Source organism: Falco peregrinus, chromosome 5, assembly GCF_023634155.1.
Source record: "Falco peregrinus isolate bFalPer1 chromosome 5, bFalPer1.pri, whole genome shotgun sequence".
NCBI lineage: Eukaryota > Metazoa > Chordata > Aves > Falconiformes > Falconidae > Falco > Falco peregrinus.
In genome coordinates this window covers 3,827,523-3,852,924 of record NC_073725.1, presented here as the reverse complement: position 1 = coordinate 3,852,924, position 25,402 = coordinate 3,827,523, and the positions used below count along the sequence as shown (strand labels likewise).

Here is a 25,402-nt window from a genome sequence, read left to right as displayed (position 1 = left end):
ATTTGATTGCTCCTTCAGAATTGGTGCTTCAAAGTAATCTATAGTTTGCAAGCTGTCAGCTAGCGCTCAGAGTTCACACTGAATTGTTTTGTTTGGGTATGTATAGGTCCAGTGGTATTAGAGTAGTGCGTGTCTTGCAGTCTTAGTTTCTAGTTTAGATAATCTCATTCAAAAGTTTGTGGCTTTTTTGTAAACATCGTCTTAAGCCTTACCTTTCAGATTAGTGCATGAGCTGGCTGTAATTCTGGCATACTTTAAGCTAGACTTGGAAATCTCATAGATCTTGGTAAATGTTTGTTTAACAGAACTTTATGATAATATCTCTTTAACTTTTAGGGTTTTTTGATAACTTGCTTTTGAGTGTTTAAAATATGTGCACTTTTATGACTATCTGAATTATTAGGTAGCTGCTAGATAATGTGTTTTACCACAGAAATTTTCTACACTCCAAAATCTGATGATTCCCCTTTGCTCTAAGGTTCATGTTTCTGCAGCTTGAAGGCTTTGACAGCACTTAATTGTTGTTGTTTTGCAAAGCTCATCTCTGTTAGCAATGTAGAGACCTTTACTGTAGATCTTATTTTAATCCAATTCTGCAGCACAAAGTAAATAAAATACTTGAAAGTAGTCTTGCTCTACCAAGATTTTTCCTTCCTCCTGTAAAGTGGATATAACTTGTATTTTTGTCTGACTTCGGGCTGAATTCTTGAGTCCCCCTCCAACCTCCTCTACTTCTTTCAGTGCCCAGTTCCCCTGCAAACAGCCATACAAACCAGGAGAGGTGGGTTAAGAAAAACTTGTATTCTCTAGTTGTTGGGATGACTTTAGTAATTTTGGGTATAGCTGTTGCAACTATTCAAGTGACTGAGCTGCCCCATATGTTAGGAGACTGCTATTGGTGATCTGCATTCAGGTATAGGAGTTTTGCCATGCCAGCAAAATTACTGGGGAGGTGAGGTAGGTGACATGCACTGACAGCTTCAGGGAAAGTTTTGTATGAGAGTATCCAGCAACCCAGCCCATGTGTCTGTAAATCTCAGTAAATGCAGGTAACAATTCCTTCCCTTCAGCAGTCTCTTGTATTTGAGAGACTTGTTAATTTAGAAACTAAGCCTTCTCTGAAATGTCTGGTCCACAGCAGTGCTGTCCCTTAGTAGGACTGCTGGGAAGCCAAAGACATGACCTGCATCTTATGGATGGCCAATTTAAAAAGGAGGAAGGGGAATCCTGTAAATGTAACTCGGGTAAAATGCTTCAATCTTTTTATAGCTTTTCCTGGTTATAAAGGTATCTAAGGTATTCATGAAGTAGTTGTTGAGGATTTATCTTTTTCCTGAAAGCTTGTCATCTTGAGTCTTGTGCTCAGTAGAGGGGATGTCTCAGAAGTGATCGCCATCTGAGCTCTAATATACTTTATTTTTATCTGCACTAATCTGTGAACTAAATCCATTTTGCAGGATTTTCCTTTATGATTCCCTCTATCATTTTTGGATAGTTACAAGCAGATCCTAGAGGAAATGCTTAATACTTGAATATGGGACAGTCCTTCCCATGAAGATTTCCCTCCTATCAAGCACTGACTTGGCTCTGTTTCCACAATGCGCCAGCATACCTGTACCAGAAGGAGCAGTTTTCCTTGTGTGGCGGCCTCTTCATGAAAATATCCCTGAGCTTTTGTCAAGAGATTTCTTGGAATGTGTAATTGTTGATAGGTTCCAAAAGATGATTCAAAAATTGATTTTTTTTTAGTCTGACAGATTTCTGTAATAGTTGCAGGTTTCCAACTTTACAGAAGGCTTTTTTAAAAAGAACTATTATTATGCTGAAACTAAAAATATCAGATTAGCGCCGGTCTTGCAGAGCAGTAATGAAGTGGCATCGAGACTTTTTAATAGCTACAGAAAATAGCTTTCGAAAGTGCCTTTTTCACACACGCATGTGTGCACACACAGAGAAAAAGAGTAAAATGTATAGGAGAAATACAGTTCTCCCTGATAAATCTTTCAATTAAAAAGAACACATTTTCTGTAATGATATAGAGTTAATGTAATTGGAAGGACTGAAAGGTTGAGGAGGGGGAAAGGGAAAACAAGCTCCCTTTCTGATTTTCATGGCACTGAGCAGGACGTTGCAACTTGCACTGTGGGGCTGAGCAGCAGTCTTCTGACAGAGAGCAGTGCTGGATGCCTCCACAGGAAGGTGTCGAAACAGACAATAAAACACCAATTGTATTACAGTATAATGCTCTGAGTAAAGCAGAAAATTCATCCTTTATCCCAATGTATTCTCCAAACATTCTTGTAAAATATGCTGGCTCCCTTGCTTTTGTGTAGTCTATCATTTAATCAACGTTGGGCAATGGGTGCTCACTGGATAGTAATGCTTTTATAGCTTTTTTTATTTTCCTTCCCTTTGGCAAACTACAAATCAGATTGTAGAAGTAGTGGGGAGTGTTTCCACTTAAACTGGCCTCCTTGATGCGAGAGGAGGCAGATGAACACGAGCTAGTGTTGCTGCTGCTTCCTACTACGTTTCACAACACCCATCTGCCAGCCCGGCATGTGATCCTTCCCGCATGCCCAGCCGCAGAAATGTCCTGGTAGCCTGTCTGCCTGGGGGGGGGGGGGGGCAGCAGTGCCCACGAGGAGATCCTGGGAATGGGGATTAACTGTGTAAAACAGCCATTGCTTTCCCAAAGGACTGAGCTGCATGAGGGTGCTTTTTAATTTTCTGGAAATCAGGATGGGTACTGAAGGAGGAGTGTTGACGTTAATGCTAACCTGGTTCATAAGCTCTGATGTTATCTAAAAACTGGTCTTGAAGTTCCACCTTTAGTGTCAGGAGCGGGGAGATTAATAAAGTATTGTAGCAGATACTGTGCAGTGCTTAATTGCATTCAGATAATGTTGCATAAATACTTATTTCTCTGTGTTTTCAAACTTGTTTTCATTTAATTTAGATGAAGGGTGGAGAGGAGCTGCCAATTTGGCCATCTCTACATGATTCGTTATTTCATAATACCTGTATCATATTCCCTCTCGCTCCTTTCCAAACTGAATTATCCCGCTCCCTTTAATCTCTTTGTGAAGGAGGCCACCCATGCAACTAATAAGGTGGTAGATTTTTTTTTTTGGCCTTTCTCTAAACATTTCTCAAGTACTTTTTTAACCTTGGAGACCATTAATGCCATTTGTGAGCCTTGATACTATGAGAGGGTTTTGGGCATCCCGTACCTCCTTAGTGTAATGCACACTAATCTTTCCTCCCTATCACACGTTCAAGAGACTATTTCCAGCTTAGGGTTTAATGTGGGAACACAAAAGCACACAAGATAATTTTGCCTGCCGCGTTCAGTACCTGGGCTAACTTTGTAGCCCAAAAATTTCTTTTGCAATTTCTTCTATGTTCAGAGCTTCATTAGAATACTTTCTCAGTGAATTTTTCCATCATATGAATTTTCATTTAAAAAAAGAGGGAGTTCTGAAGCTGATCTTCATCTGTAATGCTTGACACTTGTTGGATTCCTCTTAATCTTTTCTTTAGAACCTAACCTTTTTCTATCTGTAAATTATGCTAATTATACTTCACGTGATTTTTGACTAAGCAGATTTAAGGCAGGTCCTTTTAAATGTTGTTCTTGAATACTAGTGTGGTTTTAAAGCATTTGCTCTCTCTCTTTACCTCTTTGTTTTATAGACCTCGGAGTGTGTATGTCTATATGTTTGCTTTTTTTAAATGGCCCAGCAGTATTACCTGGAAATATGTATAAACACATGTGGTGTATGGAGTTGGTTATAGTAGTTGTAGTCATGGCTGCATGTGATGCTGAGACCTATTTTCGGTTGCTTTATGTCTTTTGCGTAATTTGAAACACTGACGTTGAAATAGTCCACCTCATCTCTTACCTCCTTATTTTTTTTAATTGAGCATTCCAGATTTCCCTAATGAGAACACAGTAAACGGGGACCTGGTGTTTGCTCTTAGCGCAGTTGGGAGGGACATTGGCTCAGGCTGGAGCATGGCTCTGCTGTCAGCTAGGAAATCCAGTGTGTGCAGTGAAGGTGACTGGTCTTGTAAGAGTTGTGCCCCAGTTACTCACCACACACTTTATTAATTTTGCAGCAAGTCGAAGACTTTCAGGAAGACAGACCCCTTTGGTTAGGGGAATTGAATGCTGCCATGACAAACCGAAATCTGGACGTTCTGGTCTCTGGTGTTGTGCAAACTATTTGAGCAGAAGTTACTATTACTTGCTAACAGTGTGCCCTGTCTTGTGACGAGCCTCAGGTCTCTTGCAGAAGTGCCGTGTTCTCCTTGCTTCCGAAAGTGGCTTTGAAGCTGCACTTTGAACACACAGACATGCTGAGCGCTGTGGAAAATCAAGCCCTCGGTGTCCAAATTGGTCATTCAATTAGTAGTTCCTTTGACAATTTTGTCTTTGTTCTCTGTGGTTCAGCTTTACATTCTTAAAACCCTGGTAATGCCACCTAAACAGAATTGTATTATAGGGTAAACTTATTAATAGTTTTGAACATTTGGATATAACTGTAAGTTCCCAGGAGAAGAATTCACTCCAGGGTTTGTATGGGATGTGGTAAATAAGCCAGAGTTATTGTTTTCAGGCGCTGCCTTTCTGGTGTGTGCAAACAATGACTTCAGCAGCTTCCAGACTTATTTTTCTGATTCTTCCAGACTATGGTCATGGTTTCGTGAAACAGTAAACTGGGTATTGGAGGGCCTACAAGATGAAAAACGCCATCACCACACGCTGCAATGAGTTGAGCCATTGCAAACTGGCTTTGCCTATTCAAATGCCCTCACAAGGTTCTGGAGGAATAACTTTGCCCTGGCAGGCCCTGTGCTGGTTTGGGTACTCCATGTCCATGCTGCTCTGCCTTTACAAGGGACCGACACGCTCTAACCTTTTTGGTGTAAATGATGAAAACTCCTTTCCATACCTGCCTTTTTTTGTTTCCTTTCTTTCTACCTTTCCTCTTCTAAATCAAAAAGCCACTTGCACTAACAACTTCTCTCACCTCATATTGTTGACTGATGCTCTCTATCCATGCTACCCGCCTCCTTTTTTTTTTTTTTTTTAATTATATCACCCAGAACACTCAAAGCCTTTACAGCCAGAAATTTCCACGTGGTCTTTTACTGAATGACGCTAATCCTCCTGTCTCATTTTTCTCTCTCTGCTATGTGTGATTTCCGTTCTGTTGTCTAATTTTAACTCCCAGTCAACAGGACAGGAGTCATGGAAGCAGGAGTGGTGGTCTAATGGCTCTGCATGAGTGGAGGAAATGACTTCAGGTTATACAGCACCACTGTCAAGTTCCCATCGCTAAGTGCATGTGTGAGAGAAACAACATGGGTAACTGTGCTTATGGACCAGATGTCTTGAGACTAATTTGCTTATGGTGTAGGGCAGAAATCCTGCAGCACCATAAGATGATGTGTATCAAATAGTCTGTTCTGAAAGTGCAGAAAACAACTGCTCTGGTTTGTTCAAAGGTGCTACTTCTAAACCTGTGAAATTGTTCAGAACTGGGATATTTTTAATGTGTGCTTTGAGCTCTTGGCTCTACTGAAGAGTAACGTTTCCTTGTTTTTTCCTTGTAAAGCAGCCTCAATTTGTGGGGCTTGGTGTAGGGTAATAATGCTGTTTATAATGAAGTCAGAATTGGCTTTTAGAGCCTGATGAATGAAAGTCCACAGTATAAGACTGCAGCTTTTTGTGAGAGAGACATCTGTGCTATAACGAGCAGGAGACCCAATTTAGACAACTGTTAGAAGGAGAGCTCAAGAAAAGGAAAGACTTTTTTTCTAGCTTAGATTAAATATTTGTACAAATAAACTTTTCTTTTCGGCTGCTCATCAGAATTGCTGCTGCACCACCAACTTGGCTTTGAATTTTGTTCCGATTGCCCAACAAGGCTGTACACGGAGAGTGTTACGGAAGAGCAGCTTAAACAAAACATGTTTGTTTTGCAGCAGAACTACAGGCTTTGGGCTAGAGAGAAAAAAATTTGGGGAGAGGGAAAAGGCAGTGTGAAGAGAAATATGAAAAAATGAAGGATGTGGATAGAAACTGGCTGTTTCTGTAAATACATGTGAAGCAAGAAACACATGCAAGAGTTGAGTACTGTGTTTTGAAAATGAGTTACGATAGAGGATCTGGCTTTGCAGTTGTGATGATTTCTCCCAGCTGGATCAGCTGTTTCAGTTAAGTGTTCTCACCCATGAAGGTTGCTCCTCTCACACACACACACACACGCACACCCCCCAACTGCTGCTGAATCTTTTTTACTAGTGCCTTTTAAATACAGTCTGGTTAACGGGCTATCCCTGTGGTGTTGATCTCACTTAAAACCTTGCTGCGTGAGACTGACAGTGCTGGAAATCTAAGTGTCTACTGAGGGCAGTGCTGTGGAGCACAAGTGTCTTTGACCCAAGAGGATTGTTTCCCATTTTGGTTGAAGAAAGCTCCAATCCTTTTGAGGAAGATTCTCATACATCTGTTCAGTAAAGCAACTCTTCTAGGAACACGGGAACTCAAATCACTTGGATTAAAGCCCAGATGGACACTGTCTCTGACTGAAATGGCTCAGAAGAGGATTAAGGAGCAGCGTAAGTGGAGAACTCCTGGTGGAAAGCGGTGGGATGCTGAATGTGCCATCCTGGGCTATTCCTCAGCATTAACAGCAGAGGAGACTTTTGGTTCTTAGGCTTCTTGAAGGAGATGCAAGACTAGAGCGTTGAGTGGTTTTTGATGGCTGATCAGAAACATAATGAAAGTAGTTTTTAGAGAGAATGTAGTATCTTTAAAAAGTTGTGTGGATTCAGCTTTAAAGCTTTTATTTTCTTGGTGAAGCTAGTGACTTTAATACATTGGTCTTAATGTAAAGGTATGCTTAGCCTATAATATAAATGTATTATGGAAATAGCTTACAAAATGTCGATTAATTATTATCCAGCGAATTCTTGTGGTACCTTTGGCATTCCAGCTTTGCTTTCTTCCTGTATGATTAAGGATGAAAATGCAGTTCTGTGATTTTGAGGTGATGCAGCTTTGGGGCAGAGTGCCTATGAGCTGGTGGTCCGCACAGTTCAAATATAATAACAATTTGTCTTGCTAAAGACATTAGCTCACATTGTACTATGGTCTGCTGTGTAATACAGCATGGGTGTTGACATACTGTAGGGACAAAGAAATTGTTTTATCAGACTAATGAATTCTTCAGCATCCTATTTCAAGTAAACGCCTCGGAATGGATCTCTAAGCCAGTGTCTTGCTTTGCTGCTCTTGTTTTAAAACACTGACCCCGCCTGAGATTCTCTTCACCCACAGATTTCAGTGGAAGCACAGTTACCCCTTAATCACGTGTGGTAACTCTCCTGGCCTGTGTGGAAGTATGTCCACAGACACGCAAGACCTCCCAACTCTCCCACTTGTCTGTGCCAACATTTAAAAGGATCTACCACAGACTTCTAATTTATTTTAATCCCTTGGAGCATCTCTGCTTCAGTAATATTTAGCAAACTTCTCCTTAGATAGTTTCAAATTGTCAGAGGTGAGGAGTGGCAGAAAAATTATATTTTAGGGTATTGAAAAGGCAAACTCTGACTAGGCTAATCTCTACTTGTCTGTGAAAATAAAACAGTTGCCAAGAAAACTTATTAGACCCTATACAAGAAGGATAGGGAAATTCTGCAGTTAGAAGGAATAATGCATTGCTCAAACTTGGTGAGTTTTGCCTTTTGAATACCTGGTTTGAAATTTTACCTTTGGGTGTCTGTGTGCAATTTCAATTTTAGTAGGTGGTAAAGACTGAAAATTATACTGATGCAAGTTGTCGTCAAGTTTGGACATATAAACTGTGATTTATCTTAAAAATGTCTTTTGTATTGTAGTAAAAGTATACAGTACATGAATAAATTATAATTTTGAAACCTTAATCTCGTGAAGATGTAGATACTCTGAATTTTACCCTTTTAGGGACTAGGGTTTTGTGCACACTCGGTTGCTGGTTACAGCGAGTGAAAGCACACTGCAAGAAGAAGCTGCACAGATGTGTTTTTATGTCTACTGCTCCCCTTCTGTCCTGGTTCCCTTCCTTTCCCAAAAAGAGTTTCTTCCCTCTCATAATGACATTTCGCTTTAAGAGACTAACAGAAGTGAAGAATGGCACTTTGGTTACAGAGGAGATTTCAAGTTCACTTTTTTACTTCTTGATGTAATTTGTGTGAACTTTTCCAGCACCGTCTTAACTCTTGAGACAAAACATTAGGATGCAGTAACCCACAATGATGTACTTGTCTTCTGTGCTAGTTACTGCCACAGTCATGGTTTTCTGGAATGATATTTCTCACCAGGAAAAAAGCAAAATATATACTATATGAATTCTAGAAGTGATACAACAGTGGGTATTTTAATGTTTTACCAGAACATTCTGACGCCTTGATTTTCCTAAAAGTCTTGTTTCTTGTCCTTTCTTCATCATTCTGCATTTGACTAGAATAAGACAAATTGTGCCAAGTAGAACTATTTATTTGGATTTCTTTTACCCCTTGCCATATGTTTTCACCTATTCCTCCCTAGCTTTCTACCGAAGGACAAATTAATTGTGACTTTCAAATAATTGTGCAGATACTGTTGCGAGTGCTTCCCCTGGAATAGTTTTTTTGGAAAATGTCAAAAGAATTGTGGAACAGCTTTTGATGTGCTGGTTATTCTGGTTAACTACTTCATGTAGACAGGTCCCCACTAAGTAAAGAGAATAACATTTTTATGTATGACCTACTGGGGGGTGGGGGTGCAGAACCCCCAGTGAGTGACAAAGTTGCATATATGTACTTGAGATACATGGAAAGATTTTATTCCAGATTTGCTCTTTAATTTTTCCTGCCTTTGCTTTAGCCCACTCTGGGAACAGGTGACTTGGTTTATTTTTAGAGTTTGGAACTTCCAAAAAGTCACACTGCACTCACTGTGAGTTATATTCTGTATTTTCACATCCATGAGGTTTTAAACGCAGATTTTCTGATGTGAGAAAGAAAATGAGCAATGTGTTCTTCCCAAAATAGTTAACATTTCTTGATTATTGGTGTGGATATATTGAATGCTTTGCGTTCTGATGAGATTATTACAAATTTTAGTGCTTTTACATGCTTTTTTGTTTTGTTATTCTGTTTTGAAATTGAAATCGGTAATTTCTTTTACCTTTTGATAGGTGCTGGATAGTTTGTTAGCTCAGTATGGAACAGTGGAGAACTGTGAGCAAGGTATGGCTCTACTCTTAAAATTGCGTTTAGATTTGTAGTGGGAAGTGAGTGCACGCTGAATGTAACCTCTGTGCGTTGTGTTTTTCTCTCTAGTGAACACTGACACGGAGACTGCAGTTGTAAATGTAACGTATGGCAATAAGGACCAGGCTAGACAGTAAGTATCTTATTTACTTGTTACTGTCATCTAACTTGCACTTTGGAATTTATGTTGCTGTGATTTTATATGCAACTTTTGCTTCTGATTAATTTATCAATAAAATGATCATGTAAGCGTTAACTTTTAAGAAAGTATTTCTGTCTTCCCCTTGCCAGGTCTTGTGTGCTCTACCTTAATTTGCTGGGTTTTATCAACTTTTCCCACACTTCAATTAATAATTTTAAAAATTGAAAATTTGGGTAAAATTATTTGAGTGAGGAGGGCAGAAAGTTAGTGATTTGCTGATGACAGAGGATGGGAGTTGTTCTCAATTATTTTTAGCTGTGTTTTAAAAAAGCTTTGTGATGCCCTTTTACAGTGTCGGTTGTTCTGTGTCTCTCTTCTGGTTAGCAGCTACATTCTTCTGTTTGTTTCTGTTATTGTGCAATGATTTTCCCCTAAGATTTTTTTTTTTTTTTAAATTAGAAAACTTAATGCTGCTTTCAAACACACAAAAGTTTGTAGTCTGAATACCCAAAATAAATTGTTTGGGCTTTTTGTACTTTAGGCCTTTTAATGCTTTTTATTCTTTTTAGGAATTTTATGCTTGCTTACGTCTTCAGTAATTGATCACTTTTAACCTGCATATTAAAAGTAATAGCCATAATGCCTTACTTAATGGTTGTATATAATTTTCCTTTAAATACTTACTGATATTTTATAGCATACTACAGGTTTAATTTTGCTTTTCCACCACAGATAGAAAAACGACTTGTGTTCCTTAATTTTTAATCTGGTGACATAAGCATTTTTTTCCTTCTCTTTCTAGCCATAGCAGGTTAAACAAAACCAAACCTATGAAGTAGCCTACAATGATCTTTTTAACTTTGAAATTTCTGCCACCTTGTGGCTAACTAAATTCAGCACTTAAGATGCAGAGTATGCTTATGGAATGCATTAATTCAAATTACAAATTAAATAATACTTGTACATATAATTAAGTAATTATGACTTCTGTGTAACTTGAATGCAACAAACACATGTATTCAATCTTTCAAAGTGTTAGGTTATTTGTTAGTGTATACTAAACAAATGTGATGGGAAACTCGTGTCAGTGGCATCTCCTGTGTACACTGGAGCTGAAGGAAACAATGTTTTCTTGAATTCGCTATTTAACATCTCTCAAACCCTGAATTGTTCAAGTTCTTTAGGTTCTTCTGTTGTTAATTCTGTTGTGCAGTATTTAAGAAAAATGTTGAATTTCTAGTTCTGAAGAAACCTATGGTGCAATGTTAAAAATAAATGCTACGTGTGCCAGTTCCTTCTTTGAAAATGTAAGAGAGAAGTAGCTAAAATACCATGGAAAGAAGAATGATATATTTTTGAGCTGTCTGTCATCTGTAATGTCTGTTCCTGGCCTTGTGCACTCCCTTCTGAAGTTGAAAACAACAGTGTACAGCTTTTTCCCCCTCAAACTGTACTTGTTAAATTTTAAGGTCAATTCTGAGGAAATGCTGAGATAAGCTAAAACTATGCACAAGTGTCTGAGATAAAATTTTGTTTTGCATGAGAAATCACATGACAATAACTGAAAGCATCTTGAGTCTGAAGCAGGTGAATTTAGTGTCCATCGTGTTGGAGGAGGACCTGAAGAGATACAGGTTGAATGATGACACAGAATTTGGTTGCCTTGAACAGGTAGGGCAGGTGGAGTAGTGTGATTTACGTTTGTGAATTGTTTGATACAGGCACAGGGTTTTCTAAGGGGATGAACCCGTTTTCTGTACAGAAAATATTAGCTCAGATTGTCTGGGTTCAGGATGCAGCCTTGCAGCCGTTTAGAAACCTTTAACAGAAGTGGCTGGATAAAGGTTTTCCTAGGAAGAAAACTGTGAGGAATTACAGTGAAGATTCACTACAGAAGCTGTGCATGTGTGGCTTTTCTGTGTGACTGTGGCGGTGTTTCATTTGAATGGTTTTCCCAGACACGACCTAGCTTTGCTTCTGGTAACTGGCTGTGGTGGACAGCAGTATACGAGTGCTGATAGCTGATAAAAGGCAGTGTTGGTCGGCCTGTGCAGTACAAGGGATAACAAGAACTGACTTTATCAAAGGCTGTTTAGAGTTGTTGAGAATCAGCAGCTGGTAACAAGCTTTGTATTTTGAAATTTAGCTGTTTATGGCAAACAATGCTCTTAGCCATGACTTTTGGAGCGAACACTGTGGCATGAAGTTTTCTATGTTGCCGCATACAGTGGGTGCCCAGTTCTGATTTCTGTTCTGCACTTCTTGTAACACGTACTACCCTCACAGTTAGTGCTGGCTGACAAAACACGCAAAGTTGGCTGCTTCCCCACTGGTGTGGCATTGTTGTGCCTGTTGCAGTGTGTACCAGCAATGCCACAGCAGTGAAGGTGCTGTAACACAGTCTAGAGATATTTTTGACAAGCAGTTCTAAATGAGTGTGGTATGCATTGCTTGGAGGATGTTAGTTTTGAACAAAACTTTGGTTCCACCCAGCTGGGAAACTGAGCCTTCTTCTGTCTTGCAAATCCAATTGTAGCGGCAGAGGATTGTTTGGTGTTTTGTGTTGGTTTTTTTTTTGTTTTGGTTTGTGGGTTTGTTTTTTTTTTTTGCCTGGGCTAGTGCTACAGTTGCAGCATAATCAATACAGGGCTGCATGCAAATCTGACTTGCGAACTGAAATTTGTGAAGAATGCAGTCCTCATGAGAAACAAGTCTTGGACAAGAGAGCACACAGCACCTAAAATGTGAGATGCGCACAGTTATTGACTTCTAGTTGGAACGGAGGGCTATGGCTTTGACCTGTTGTGGAGATGCCTCTCTTTCCTAGCTGGACAGGTATGAGGTGGTCCTGGCAGAAAAAACAGGATGCTGCTCCTTGTCTTGATGTGGCCAGAGCAGGGGAGCTAGTGTGGCGGATCAGGTACTTGTGGGAAGCCTGGTAGGTTTGTGGAGAGGTGTAGAGCAAGCACAGAGTTATGTGCGGGCCTGGGAATACCACACTTTGCTCTTCGGGTGGCGAGGAGAAGGCTGGGATTGCCAGAGCGTCTCTGTGACCCCATCCCTGCCCTCCTGTCCTGCAAGTGCTTGGGAGGAGGAGGGATTTGTTTCAACTCCAAAACTGCTTTTGCTTCCCAGAAACTGGAGGGGACCTTACAAGGCATGTGTGTGCTGCTGTGGCACGTGCAATTACTGAACGTCACGGTGGGTTATGGAATATCTGGAAGAGAGGAGTTCAGAGGGCATGGGTCAGTTTGAAGAACCAACCAGCTGCACGTAGGCACTGAGGCAACTCGGGGGTGTCCTTTGGCAAGCAGGTCCCTCTTCTCACAGTATCAATCCCTGACTGCAACTGGCAGGGCACGCTGACTGTGTCCTTGTGACGTGCTGCCACCTAAATTATGGCTGTTACCTTCAAAAGTTACACTGCCTTCTCTTTCCCTCCCCAGAATGTTCTACTGTATAGGTGTCTAGTGGGTGCTACAGGATTTAGCTCTATCCAGGATTTTGGAAGGAAGATTTTGTGCAAAGCTGACCTTGCATATATGAAGTGGTTGTATATTGTTTTAGTATAGGGTTAGGTGTTTATTTTTTATCTTATTTTTTAGCTCAGGAGTGAGGTACATGTGCTGCCTGTGTTTGTAACTGATGGTGTATTTTACATGCGGGCTGCAACGCGAGGAGCTCAGGATCTGCATCTTTGCAGGTATAAGTAGGTATATTACTTCGAGTGTTAAGACACTAGTGGTCACCTTTTAATTGGGATACTTGTAAAAAAAGAAACAGGTTTTTTACCCTTTCAATGAAGTACAAAGCTATGTGTATGCACACAACATGTATGCTTGATGAATGAATAAGAGTTCACGTAACTAATACTTTTACATGCCATCATGGGTCAGGGCTAATGTTGCCATAGGAACGGTAATACTGAAAATTCAGTGGTGTATGATTATAAGCTTAGCTTTATTTTTTGCTTTGTTTTTATTTTCAGAAATACTAATGAAACTATTTTTTTATTTAAGGCAAAAAAAATATTATGCCAAAGAAAAATTACCATTTGTATCTGTCTTCTCGGTATGCAAATGTATCTGTTCAGGGAGGAAAAACGAAAGGTGGTGTATGTACAAGCTGCATGTGGGAGTGAAATATGTTCTCCATCTAGTACTTAGTGTCATCGCGCTATCAATGGATGAATGATTTCCAGCACAAGACTCGGTGCTTTTACTGTACTCATTTATCTAGGATGTTTAACCTCCACTAGCATCAGAAGGGAGAAGGCTGGGCAAACATGCTCTCGTAGGGAGCTCATGAGAGGACAGCCATGAGATGTCATTTTGATGGGAAAATCTCAGGTGACTAATTCACAAAATATTTGTTTAAAGGTTTCATTTTTATGTAGGGCTCCTCTTACTTCTGAGCAGGTGTCATGTGAACATAAGCCAGGCTGCTATACATCTTAGCAGAGCATAAGCAGTAGTCGCTGCAGTCTCTTAAAGAATTTGTTTTATAAAAAAATTCTGAACTACACTATGAGATTCCTCTGTACCAGCTCTTGCTGGTATATGAAATGGAAGCATTTTCCATTTCCACTAAATATTAATTAATTTTTAAAGAAGATTTGGGGGAGGAGAGCACCTCCTAATGAGGAAGTTTACTGAATCTTTCTCCTTCTTTATCCTCATTAAGTGACTCTAAAGCTTTTAGCCCTTGTGTAAAAGGTGGTTTGTGGATTGTTTCAGTAGGTACCAGTGGTGCACTCAGACAGAGGTAACCTGCGTGGCCTTTAATTTGTGGCTGTGGAAGGAGACCCTCGGCTCTGGGAAGGCAGAAGTCTTTGAGGAAAGACAGAGGTGGTGTTGCTGTGGTTTGGACTTAAGTTTCCAAGGTGGTCAGTCAACGTGAGTGTGTTTTACAAAAGGAGCTGGATTTAACATGGTTTTGGTGGACTGCAACAGTGATGATAACCTTGACCAAAACGGGTGCCACTAGCACTGTGAAGAACCAGTCACTTGCTTTCCTCTGAGGCTCAGGCTTTCCCAGGGAGCGGGGACGGCTCTCCTCATAGGAAGTGCTGTCCTAAATGCTGTTTTACAGGAATTTTTCTTCCATCTAGAAGGCAGTGCTTAATCACTCATTGCTCTTGGTTTCTCCCCGCAACCCCCTCTTTCCTGAAGCAGTGCCTAGATTCCTCTAGAACTTTAGGCTTCTTATGGTGCTGAAGGACTACTGAGAGCTATCACCTTGCCTGATTCCAGCCCTATGTTTCGTGCCACAAAACTGATAAAAATTAGTTCAGAACAGTTAAATAAAGGTGTATGACAATGCCTTAAAAAACCCAATGCAAACTGTCAAATGTTGAAATGCGAAGGCCTGGCTCAACAGCCAAAGTATCAGAAGCTTTGGGCTGTGTCTTCTGTAAGAAATGCACCAAAACTGTGTATTTGCTGCATTACTGAAAATTAGTTATCATGGCATTCCGCTGTGGGTGCCTAAATTGGTACAGAATGTGGGACCACTTACCTAGGAAATGTCAATTCCACAAAAGACTTGAGAGAGCAGCATTTAGTTATTGACTCTTCTGACTTCTTATCACTTGAACAAGTCAAATTATAAAACAAGTCAGCCTATAAGATATGGAGATCTCTGACTCGGAGGATGTTAGTTATTTTAAAGTTTTCTCCATAAATATATAGACTAACTTAAACAAGTGATACTACTGTATTATCTCTAGTGTACTGGATTCTCCAGTACACAGTACTGCAGGTACTGTAGTATCTCTACCATCTAACTAGAGAAGTGGACTCTGAAGCAGGTTTGCCTTCAAATAACTTGCTCAAAAATGTGTCCACTGTTTTTTTTAGTGTGTTATTTTTCCGTGTCATATGGCTTTGGTGGCCAGGAGTTGTTCACCGCTGGCTGACAGAATTGATTTTCCACAATGGCAAATGAACTTTTCTCAGTTTGCTTTGAATTTAAGGTACTCTACAGTCATATAGAACCATTTGGCAATTTTTTTTAAAAAAAAGTTCCAACCATCTTTCCAGGAAAAGTATGGCATGTATGTATGCCAGTTGTTGCTGAATGATGTTTGTTCTGAAGGCATATAGGTATGTAGCTTGGTTGCAAACAAAAAGCCTGGTCTTTTCCTCCCCTACCACTTCTGAAGAGTGAGAAATCTCATGCACTGATTTAACGTAAGGTTTTGTATCAGTGCTGGGATTCTGGTCTAATGTTTTAAAGCCAGGGGAAATTGAAGCATTTTGGGAAAGAAGCAATGTCTGAACTTGTTGAATGAATGCATGGAAGGGAATGAATTGGGATAGATGTCAATCTAGAGCCTACCAGCATATCCGTGAAATCGTTGGTACTCATCTCTCTAACATCTTGAGGTTTGATTCCAAAAGAAACAGATCTTGTGCAACTACACTGGCTGGTGGTGCCATTTCCCTCCCTGGTACTAATTCAGCTTTTTGGCTGATTTTAGGAAGATGTAGTCCAGAAATAGAGGTCTCTTGTCACAACCAACAGGAGCTTAGTATGTTTAGGTTGCCTAAAAAGGAAAGGCTCCAGACCCCTTTCCCAGATAGGATGTCCATGGAGAGACACTTCAGTGAAAGGCCTTTTGGGTATCGGAAATCTACACAGAAATTAAAACTGGAGAGACAAATCCATAGGAACACAAGTTTCACTGGTCTGGCTGCTCACTGCCCTTGCTAGTTTGTAAACATGGATTTCTGTGTAGTATAATGCTCTTCCAAGTCTGTGGAGTAAAAGTTAAGAAATGTCAGCTTTGAAATGGCCTCAGCAAATATTAATCCAGCTCTCTTGACATATGCTGTAAGAGATCCTTCTGTTACGGAAGCAATTACACTCCTGCCCTGTTCCCAAAGGACCCGTGTCTCATTTGATGAACAGAAGTATTTAATGAGCAGTGATCAGTTACTCAATATTTTGCTTTCCTTGATGTTCATTGGTGTTGCCTTGGGCCTTATTTATTACCAGCCCTTATTAAACACTGCTTCAAAGACACAATTTACTTGTTTTTTCATAAATTCTTTACTGTCCAGCTGGAGTATTTTGAGGATGCTGGCTCAACTGGGAGATGAGGGGCATGTTATCCTCAGCATCCATATACTGCTTCTTACCTGCAGAGCTGCTGCTTGACACCCAGACTGTCCGAGGGGTCACCCAGGAGGTGAATAGTACTTTTCACTGGCTGCCTTTGACAATTTAAGTGATTGGCTGGCATCATCCTTTATCTCTGCAGTAGAGGCAGGAATAAAAATGTTGCTGAGGTTAGCATTTGGTAAACTGGCAGTAAACACCTGCCAGCGTGCGTGAATGGGGGGGCTAGGTTTAGTTTCTGAATGTGAGGCCTTGCTCCAGAGCATACAGTTACTGGAGCTTTTCAACAAAAAAGTTGGTGGGTTCTTTAATATGAGATGGAAACCTCCTCCCTCCCATTACTGTTTTTGATTTAAATTTAGTCTTTAAACAAAATTTATCAGTAATCTTTAGTCCAAGATTAAGCCTGGCACTTAGAAACTAGGCCAAATCGATGCACGTTTCATTGATAAACAATATATCGCTGATAATCTGAATAATACGCCTTCTGTAGCAAAACTTGAAATATCTTTCTTGGGCAAACATGTTAATTTTATACTGCTAGCTTATTAGTGTGTTGCGTGTAGCTTAGTTAAGCCTACTGTTTCCTGGCCCTTTAATTGTATTGACTACTTTGTGAGTGGTAGATCCTTGACTCTCCAGAAATCTGTAAATTTTAAGTTCAGTTGTGCTCTCTCTGTGAAGAGGAGACCAGCAGGTCAGGTTGATTTGCAAACTTGGCCCCACCTTGGTTAGAAAGAGGGGCTGGGCAGAGGGAGAGCTGAGCGGGTGGTTATTCAGTGTGATGGGCCACGGTGAGAGCACGTTGTGTGCATTTGGGCAGTATCCCTCTGTGCTATTTGAGACAGGGTTCTGCTTTGCCTAAAAGCACAAGAGAACTTGAAATGCCATTTAAATGCCTTCTAACACCTTTGCATCTGTGGAGAATTTAACAGATGCATTGGCTTGAATTTCCTGGTCAACTTTTAAACCTGCTTACAACATGACTAGTTTATAAGTTGCAAGGTGTTGTTGTGGTCTGCTAAGTGGTGTTTCAAATGCTATTGACTGGCTTTGAATGCTTTCTTTCCTGCTGAGAGTGAACCAGGAGCTGTCTTTCATAACGTTCTTTACTCTTTTTTTTTTTTTTTTTTTTTTTTTTTCTGTCATAGCTATGTCAGTTATTACAAAAACTCCAGCCAAATAGCTGTGCTGGCAAAAACCCTAACGAAGGTGCTGCGATAGCAGCTAAAAAGTTTTCCCTCTGGTGCAGCTTTAATTCTATTTGGGAAACTGATTTAAATTAAATCAGGCAAAAGAATGCTTTTGAGCGTATAAGCTCTGTCTCCTGTGAGGTTTTGCTGATAGGGTTGCACCAGCAAAACCTTTAAAGTGCACAGAAGCCCAGAGCAAGCAAGAACTAACTTGTAGTCCTTAATATGGTGACTTAAAAAAAGTGAAAAAAAGAAAAAGGGGAAAAAAAAAAAGGTTGTCTATTCAAGATCTTGACTGAAGAATTTTGAATGTAACTTTTCTTCTTGGATTCTTGGAACTGGTTTATGGCTTTGTCACATGATTTAGAAAGAGCAGAAGTCTATATCTGAGTGACTTGTCATTTCATAAGGCCCTGCATGTGATTGTGGTTTGTTTGTTTTTTTCCCCCCCTCCTCTCTCCTCCCCTTTGCAAATAAACAGAGCAATAGAAAAACTGAACGGGTTTCAGCTTGAAAACTATTCCTTGAAAGTTGCATACATCCCTGATGAAATGGCAGCCCAGCAACCTCCACAGCAGCATCCCCAGGGAAGACGTGGATTTGGACAGAGGGGTCCTCCAAGGCAAGGGTCACCCGGTGCAACCACAAGGCAGAAACCACAGTCAGACGTTCCTCTGCGGATGCTGGTTCCCACGCAGTTCGTAGGAGCCATTATCGGGAAAGAAGGAGCAACAATCAGAAACATTACAAAGCAGACACAGTCCAAGTAAGTTATTTTACAAAACTGTAATTGTAAACTTTAACATCGTGTCCTTATGTCTTCTGTAAAGGAAAACTTGTAAAACTTCACAACTAACCTGTGTGGTCAGAGAGCAAATGAAGATAACAATGAATAGGAAATCTTTTGCAAGGTTTATTTAAGGACTGGATTCAGTCCTTGACACGTGCTCAAATACTAGCTGACTTGTTTCTCCCTTTTTAAAGAAATGAAATTAGGCAGTGTTAGTAGGATGGCGCATGTTGCTGGAGAGCTTGCTTACAGATGTGCTAATACGGTTCTGGCACAGAAAACGCAGCTGAAAGAGCTGTTGTATGTTGTTCTGTGGGACGTAAAGCTGGTGTGGTGACCTATCGAAGTCTTTATTCTAGCTTTAGTTTAATTTAGGGCATTCTTAGGATCTATAAATATTTTCAATTCAAGGGGCGGAGAGGGAACCAAAACAAAAACCTTCCCACGCCCCCTCACGACTGGTTACACCTCAGTCCCATGTATTTCTGGTGGATACATTTGTAGCTCTGAAGTTGCATACCACACCAAAACACAGATTAAAGAAATGCACGGGAGGCAAAAAGCAAGCTGCTAAGTGACCTAAGAAGCTTAAGAGCACTAGGGTCTAGAGGCGCTGAAGGAGATTGTTTTCAGTGCATGTTAAATCCCTACCCACAAGGAAAAGCTCAGCACAGATGCAAGAGGAGGTGGGGATTGTAGTCAAAGAATTTTTCCAGCTTACCCCTAAGAGCAGAGAGCGAAAGATGCTGCTTTCAGCAGTGCACTGGTGTGAGGCCCCAGCTCTGTAGTTACAGCAGGCAGGACCTGAAAATGAGCTGTATGTGAGGGGTATGAGGGTGGGTGGCTTCAGTTTTGAGAGCAGCCGATGAGGATAACACTCCTCTCTAATTATACCCCCACTCCACTCCCAACAAACAGCACCCACCTACCCCCCCCACCGCCAGACCCAGGATTACCATGATGCTCCTTCCAACCTCCCATTAGCATGTTGTAACCCAGGACACTATTTGCTGTGTTTAACAACACAGGTTAAAGAGATTTGTGGTGTCTAATTCCTGGACTATAAGAATCCTGGAAGACTGGTATAAGGGAAGCTTTTATCTCTTAAGAAGGCTGGATAAAACGGAAATAATTGCAGGTTGCTAACTTTACAGATACATGACTTCAAGAACGATGCCTTCGTTGCTTTGGGGATAAAAAAAAGAAATGACATTTACTTCCTGTTACACCAAGGATGGCCATGGGCTTCTTAGAAGATGCTGCATCACGAAACGAAATAAATTTTCATTGTCAGAAAGAACTTATTGAAAAGCAGCTTGGTTGTTTCAGTTTGGAAACAACTGTGATTTGGGGGGAGTGGAGGGGAGGAAGCAGAGATGGAGAGAGTATGTGACCTGCGGTTACTAGCAGAGGACAAATAATATCTAAGGCATTATCTTGATGAAAGTCATAATTAATTTTTGTTTAATTCCTAGAGCTACATAAACCATGGTGTAGACTAAGGCTAGTAGTTTTAGAGTGATAGAGAGTGGATCTAGAGGAAAGGTAATGTCAGGACAAACTTTAGGCTTAAAAAGCAATCTTGAGGATAAGTACAAGTACTATGATACTACTTGCTAGCAGAGAAGTGGTAGGAAACTCTGCTGCTGAGGTCATTAAAAAGACAAGATGGGACAAGGCCTGACTGTACTGTAGCTGCACAGTCATTGGTGGAGTATTGGGGCTGGTGGTAGAGTACTGGGAAAGCTTGATGAAATGTTGTCTTCAGCAGTTTTCCACAGATTGTCTAACGACTCCCCTGAATACCTTGATGAAGGGAAGGCGATCCCAGTGTCCGTGAAGATGGGGTTTAGCTGGTAAAATCAGGATAGGGGAGGCCCTTTATAACACAAAAATAGTAGTTAGCAGATGTTTAAGTAGTTGTGTATTTTTCAGAATTAAACCACTTAAATGTAGTTAGTGTTAGCTCAAAATAAATCAGGTTTATGAGAGTTGGAAATATGCAAGGCTTACCATACAGTACATGGTTACAGTTAGTGTTTTTCTTTCAAGAATTGATATTCATCGTAAAGAGAATGCAGGTGCTGCTGAGAAACCAATTACCATCCACTCGACTCCTGAAGGCTGCTCAACGGCTTGTAAAATTATTATGGAGATCATGCAAAAGGAAGCTCAAGATACTAAATTGTGAGTAAAAGGCATTTCATTGTGGAAGCATTAAAAATTCTGAATTCTTGTCAACTCCATTTTAAGATGTAGTCTTTAAAAACTGTTAATAAGTGAATCTTAGTTGCCGTTATCCATATTTAAGTAGGTAAAGGAACTAAGACTTTTTCTCCTTTCAGGACAGTCCGCTTGCTTAATTAGCTCCACCACACATCTACGTTTTCAGCCATTGTCTGGCTGTGATTTTGAGGTGAACTGGAGCAAATACTGAAGTTTCTTGACCAACTATTAGCTTTTAATCAGAGTGAGCATAACAAGTTGTGAGTTCTCACTAAAAGCTTTAAGGTCTATTTCTTCCTTCCCAACAGCTCTTGCTCCTTCAGTCTGAGCTTTATGTAGCAGGTATGTTACAATGAAGCTATAGATGATAGTGCTGAAACATGCATTCCCCTCGGACTTGTTCTGCATCTAGTATAAACACGTGTAAGTGAATGGAGTTGTATACATTTCTATGAAAAAAAAATATTTACCCATAACATGCATAAAAATTTGCATTCTGGTCTCCAGAAGTCTCACTGGGTATAATCTCCATTACAGTACAGAAGAAATTCCCTTGAAGATACTGGCACATAACAACTTTGTTGGCCGACTTATTGGCAAAGAAGGAAGAAACCTGAAGAAAATTGAACAGGACACAGATACTAAAATCACGATATCTCCGTAAGTTTTCAGTGGCCTAATCTTTTGGTGAGATGTCTCAAATAACAGCAATGCCTCTACGGTACATTCAGGTACAGAGTTCTTTACAAAAATACGTGTGTTTTGAAGGCTGAGGTAACAGCCTTTTGGAGGCCTTTCTGTAATGTGGATTAAACTGTTACTTAAGCTCAGTTAAATTTAATATAAACAGTGAGTCTTCATTGTAAACTCAGTCAAGAGCAAGCCTAAAAATAACATAGGCTATGTGGAGCCAGTGTTAGACTTATATTTTAAGTGTTGGTTGTTTTTAACATATTATACCATATGTAATGACGAGTGTTTGAAACTGTAAGCCTGGATCAGTTCTGAGCTATGTGTGAAGATGAGTGAAATTAGTGATGTTTTAGTTTCTGGTACAGATCAAATTTTTGCACAAGAGGGAGGGAAATAAAACAAATGAATACTGAAAAGAAGAATTTTAGTAGTGGTTCTGTCCCTCTCGGCCACTAGTAGCCAAACCAGAATGCATTGGCTAGTCTGCTTCAAACTAATAGCTTTTGGTCTGTGAGTTTGTGAAGGTAACTGAGACCTATTCAGATTTAGCTGAGATTAAACTGAGTTTTCACCTTCACTGGAAATCTGCAAATCGCTGATTAGATCAGCATTTCTTTGCTTCTTTGTAGAAGCTTGACTGTTAATAGTAGTTTTACCCTGGAGTAATATCTTCAGAGAACCTTTTGTTCTGAATAACAAATACTCTGGCATGAACTTTCAAGCACTGAGCGCATCCTGGACTTACGCTTTAGCCAGAAAGGGTGAGAGTAAGGCTTATAGGCTGCAGGAAAGGGAGAGAGCTTGGATGACATAGGAGGGTGTGTGAAGAGGTCTGAACAGTGCAGGAGACCACAAAAAAAAAAAAGAGAGAACTGCAGAAAATAGCTCAAATGAAGGCAAGGAAGCTAAGAGTGAATGAGGTTCCTCAAAAAGAGGAAATGCAAAATTGGGTGAAAGAACCCAAGACCTTCCTGAAGGTATGTAAATGTTTATGGAATTAGTCTGAGGAAGAGAAGTGAATTAGTTGGAGAAAAAGCACCTGAATAAGTCTGTTTCAAGAATAGCTTTAGTAAGGCCAGCATGCTCTTTTAAATGTGTTGGCATAAACATTTTGTTTTCAAACAGTGCACAGACTGTTAATGCTAGCTCTTAAAGGAAAAAAATATGTACAGGGTAAATGGGATAATGGTCTTCATTTTGTGAAACCAACTTGTCTTTACCGATGATGACACAAATAACACATTGTCTGTAAACACTCGCAGAGTGTTTTTTATTTTAGCAAGTTAATGGTTTATTTGCATTAAAATCTTGGCCTCGAGATTATACTTGTCATGCTATGCCTGAAACAGCCCCATGAAGTTGCCTGGTTTAGTCGGAACATGAGAGCGTATATGCCCATTGATTCTGCTTTGTCTAATTAGTCTTTCTCCTGATCTCTTCATTTAGGCCTTTTGGTAAACTTGTCCATAAAGTTAAAGTAAGGCAGCTGGTCTGGGAAAGTTTCCTCTCCTTTGGGGTGTTTTCCACCACTTTACTTCCTGAGGCAGTAACTCAGTGCTCGCACACTGGAAACTTAAAGATTGCTTTGTGGATGAATTTCATGCTTGCCGCTGCTTAACTGAGATGCGCAGGTTGCCACACTGCCTGCTGTGCAAGAAAGCAAGCCTTGCATGCTCTTTCCTCTCTCCTACATGCCATGGGCTTCCTCACCCCTCCTGCATCCTGCTCTGACCTTTTCTTTTGTTTTTTTGTTTCTGTCTTCACCCCTTCAACTCACCTTGTTTCATTACATGGATATGCCATGGCTTCCCAGTTGATTTCTTCCATTTTTACCATAGTAAGTCAGCATTTGTTACCTAACAAAGCACTAGTTTAATGCTGTAAAACTTTTAATTTTCCCTGAGAAATTACTAGTGTTTCACAGCAAATGTTGACTTGCACACAGCTTTTGGTTTTCCTGTTATGAGGATTTGGAGGCTCTCCTGCAGTTTCACTGAGGGTTGGGCTTTTTTTCCCCTCCTTAAGGAATCCACTGTTGCTCTCAAGGAAATAAAAGTTTCTTATGGTCTGTGTTTCTGGGATGTCTAAAATGGCTGAAGCCCTCTCTCTGTTGGTAGGGCTGGAGTGGAGTTTGAACCAGAGTGGTGCTCTACTGCTCTGCAGCTTGTTCCTACAGAGCATGATGGTTTCCATCTTGTGTTGCACCTAAACACATTTCAATCCTCTGATGCCAAACCTTGCTGCAGTGGTTTTTGTTGTTTGCTGTGAGGACAGAGTTTCTCCAGATTCTCTGAGAACTGTTTGAGCCCTGTTATGAATTGATACTGTGCTCTTTGGAGGGCAAACTGGACACGCTCGGATGTCATCGCACTCGAATGATAAACCTGGATTACCCTCTGCTGTTTACTGATTAACTATGCTTCTGTTTCATATGCAGATTGCAGGACTTGACACTCTATAATCCGGAAAGGACCATTACAGTTAAAGGCAGTATTGAAACTTGTGCCAAGGCTGAGGAAGAAATTATGAAGAAAATCAGGGAGTCCTATGAAAATGATATTGCTGCTATGAATGTGAGTTGTCTTGTGGCATGGGCCCTTTCTGGAACTAGAACCAAGGGAAGATTTAGGTGTGAGGTACCTCTGGAGGTCACCTGGCCCAGTAGAGGGTCTGCTTCAAAGTTCAATGAAGTTGTATGGGGGCTTGTCCCCTCTTGGACGTCTCTTTGGGTAGAAGGTCCACAGTCTGGGCAGCCTGTGCCCCTGTCTCACTGCTCTCATGGTGAAAATTCCTTTCCTAATATCACAACAGAATTTCCCTGTTGCAGCCTCTCTGCCTCTTGTATTAATTCATGGGGCTTGGCTTTTTAGTATTTAGTTATCTGTGTGCTATTTTAATGAAGGTGCTTTCTGGTTTGTTGTTGCAGAAACCTAAAGAAATGTGTGTTTATGTACTGCTGTGGTTTCTGTGCTGGAGTCTGTGTATGTTTCTTCACAGTAGTGATTCCAAGTACCTTCATGTTAAAAGCATAACAAAATATAGAAAAGGATCTCTCCTGCTTTCAGTTATTTAAGAAGGCTTTATTAAGGCTTTTCTTGATATAGATGACAAAGGCATTCAATTATTCAAAGATGATTGGCGATCATATAACAAAAAACACACCTCATTAGTTTGCCAAAGTATTACTAATGCATGTTGAGAAATGATTGAGTTTTTTTTTATCAGCTTTGAAGAGCTTTTTGTGTTTGTATCCAAATCTTTTGGTCTAGAATCAGACTGGAAGTATTTTTTTCAGTTTACAGTAGTCTGATTTTCTAGAAATGGCTGCTCTTCATGGTTTCCCTACTGGCTGGAGAGAATATTCCACTTGCTTTTTCCCTTCCCTCCCATACTGTAAGCAAATTGCGGGACACAAACTACACATGAGGACACAAAGTATTTTGTAGTGGCGCATTTTTGCTTCATACAGTGATCAGGAATGTGGGGAAGCTTGAGGCTGCTCTGCTGTTTGGCAAAGGTGTGGTAAGCAGAAAACTACCTCTGTTACTAGATGCCCTTCAAGTTTAATTTGTAGTGATTATTAGGTAGGTTTTTTTAGTTGAAGTCTGAGATGGTGTCTGTCTCTAGCTGAGGTATTTCTAAAGTATAGTCACATTGCTGTATGACAGTCTGGAAAAGTGAAAAAGGGTACTGACAGGTTTTGTATCATGGGCAACAAATGCTTCCTACCACATGACGCTGCCACTTTTTTCAGGCATAAGTAAGGGACAGGCATAGCTGATGGTTTCACAGCAAATGCTGGGGGGTATCTTATTTCACCTTTTGCAAGGCATGGGGGGGAAAGGGTATGGGAGGGAGGATGTGGTTATGCTGTGGCATATACCCCCAGTGTATGAAAAATCAGGACTTGTGCGTGGGCTTTCTCAG

At 40.4% G+C, this 25,402-nt stretch overlaps 1 protein-coding gene across 3 annotated transcripts in view; it reads left to right on the top strand.

Moving 5' to 3' along the window:
- Nucleotides 1–25,402, top strand: part of IGF2BP3 (insulin like growth factor 2 mRNA binding protein 3) — a 114,137-nt gene that overhangs the window by 59,698 nt on the left and 29,037 nt on the right. For all 3 annotated transcript variants that reach the window (XM_005237198.4, XM_005237197.4, XM_055803536.1), the window contains 6 exons: nt 9,234–9,285; nt 9,379–9,442; nt 18,248–18,532; nt 20,609–20,743; nt 21,320–21,442; nt 23,913–24,048. In XM_005237198.4, the coding sequence (XP_005237255.1) occupies nt 9,234–9,285; nt 9,379–9,442; nt 18,248–18,532; nt 20,609–20,743; nt 21,320–21,442; nt 23,913–24,048 (795 nt within the window). The remainder of the gene's footprint in view (nt 1–9,233; nt 9,286–9,378; nt 9,443–18,247; nt 18,533–20,608; nt 20,744–21,319; nt 21,443–23,912; nt 24,049–25,402) is intronic.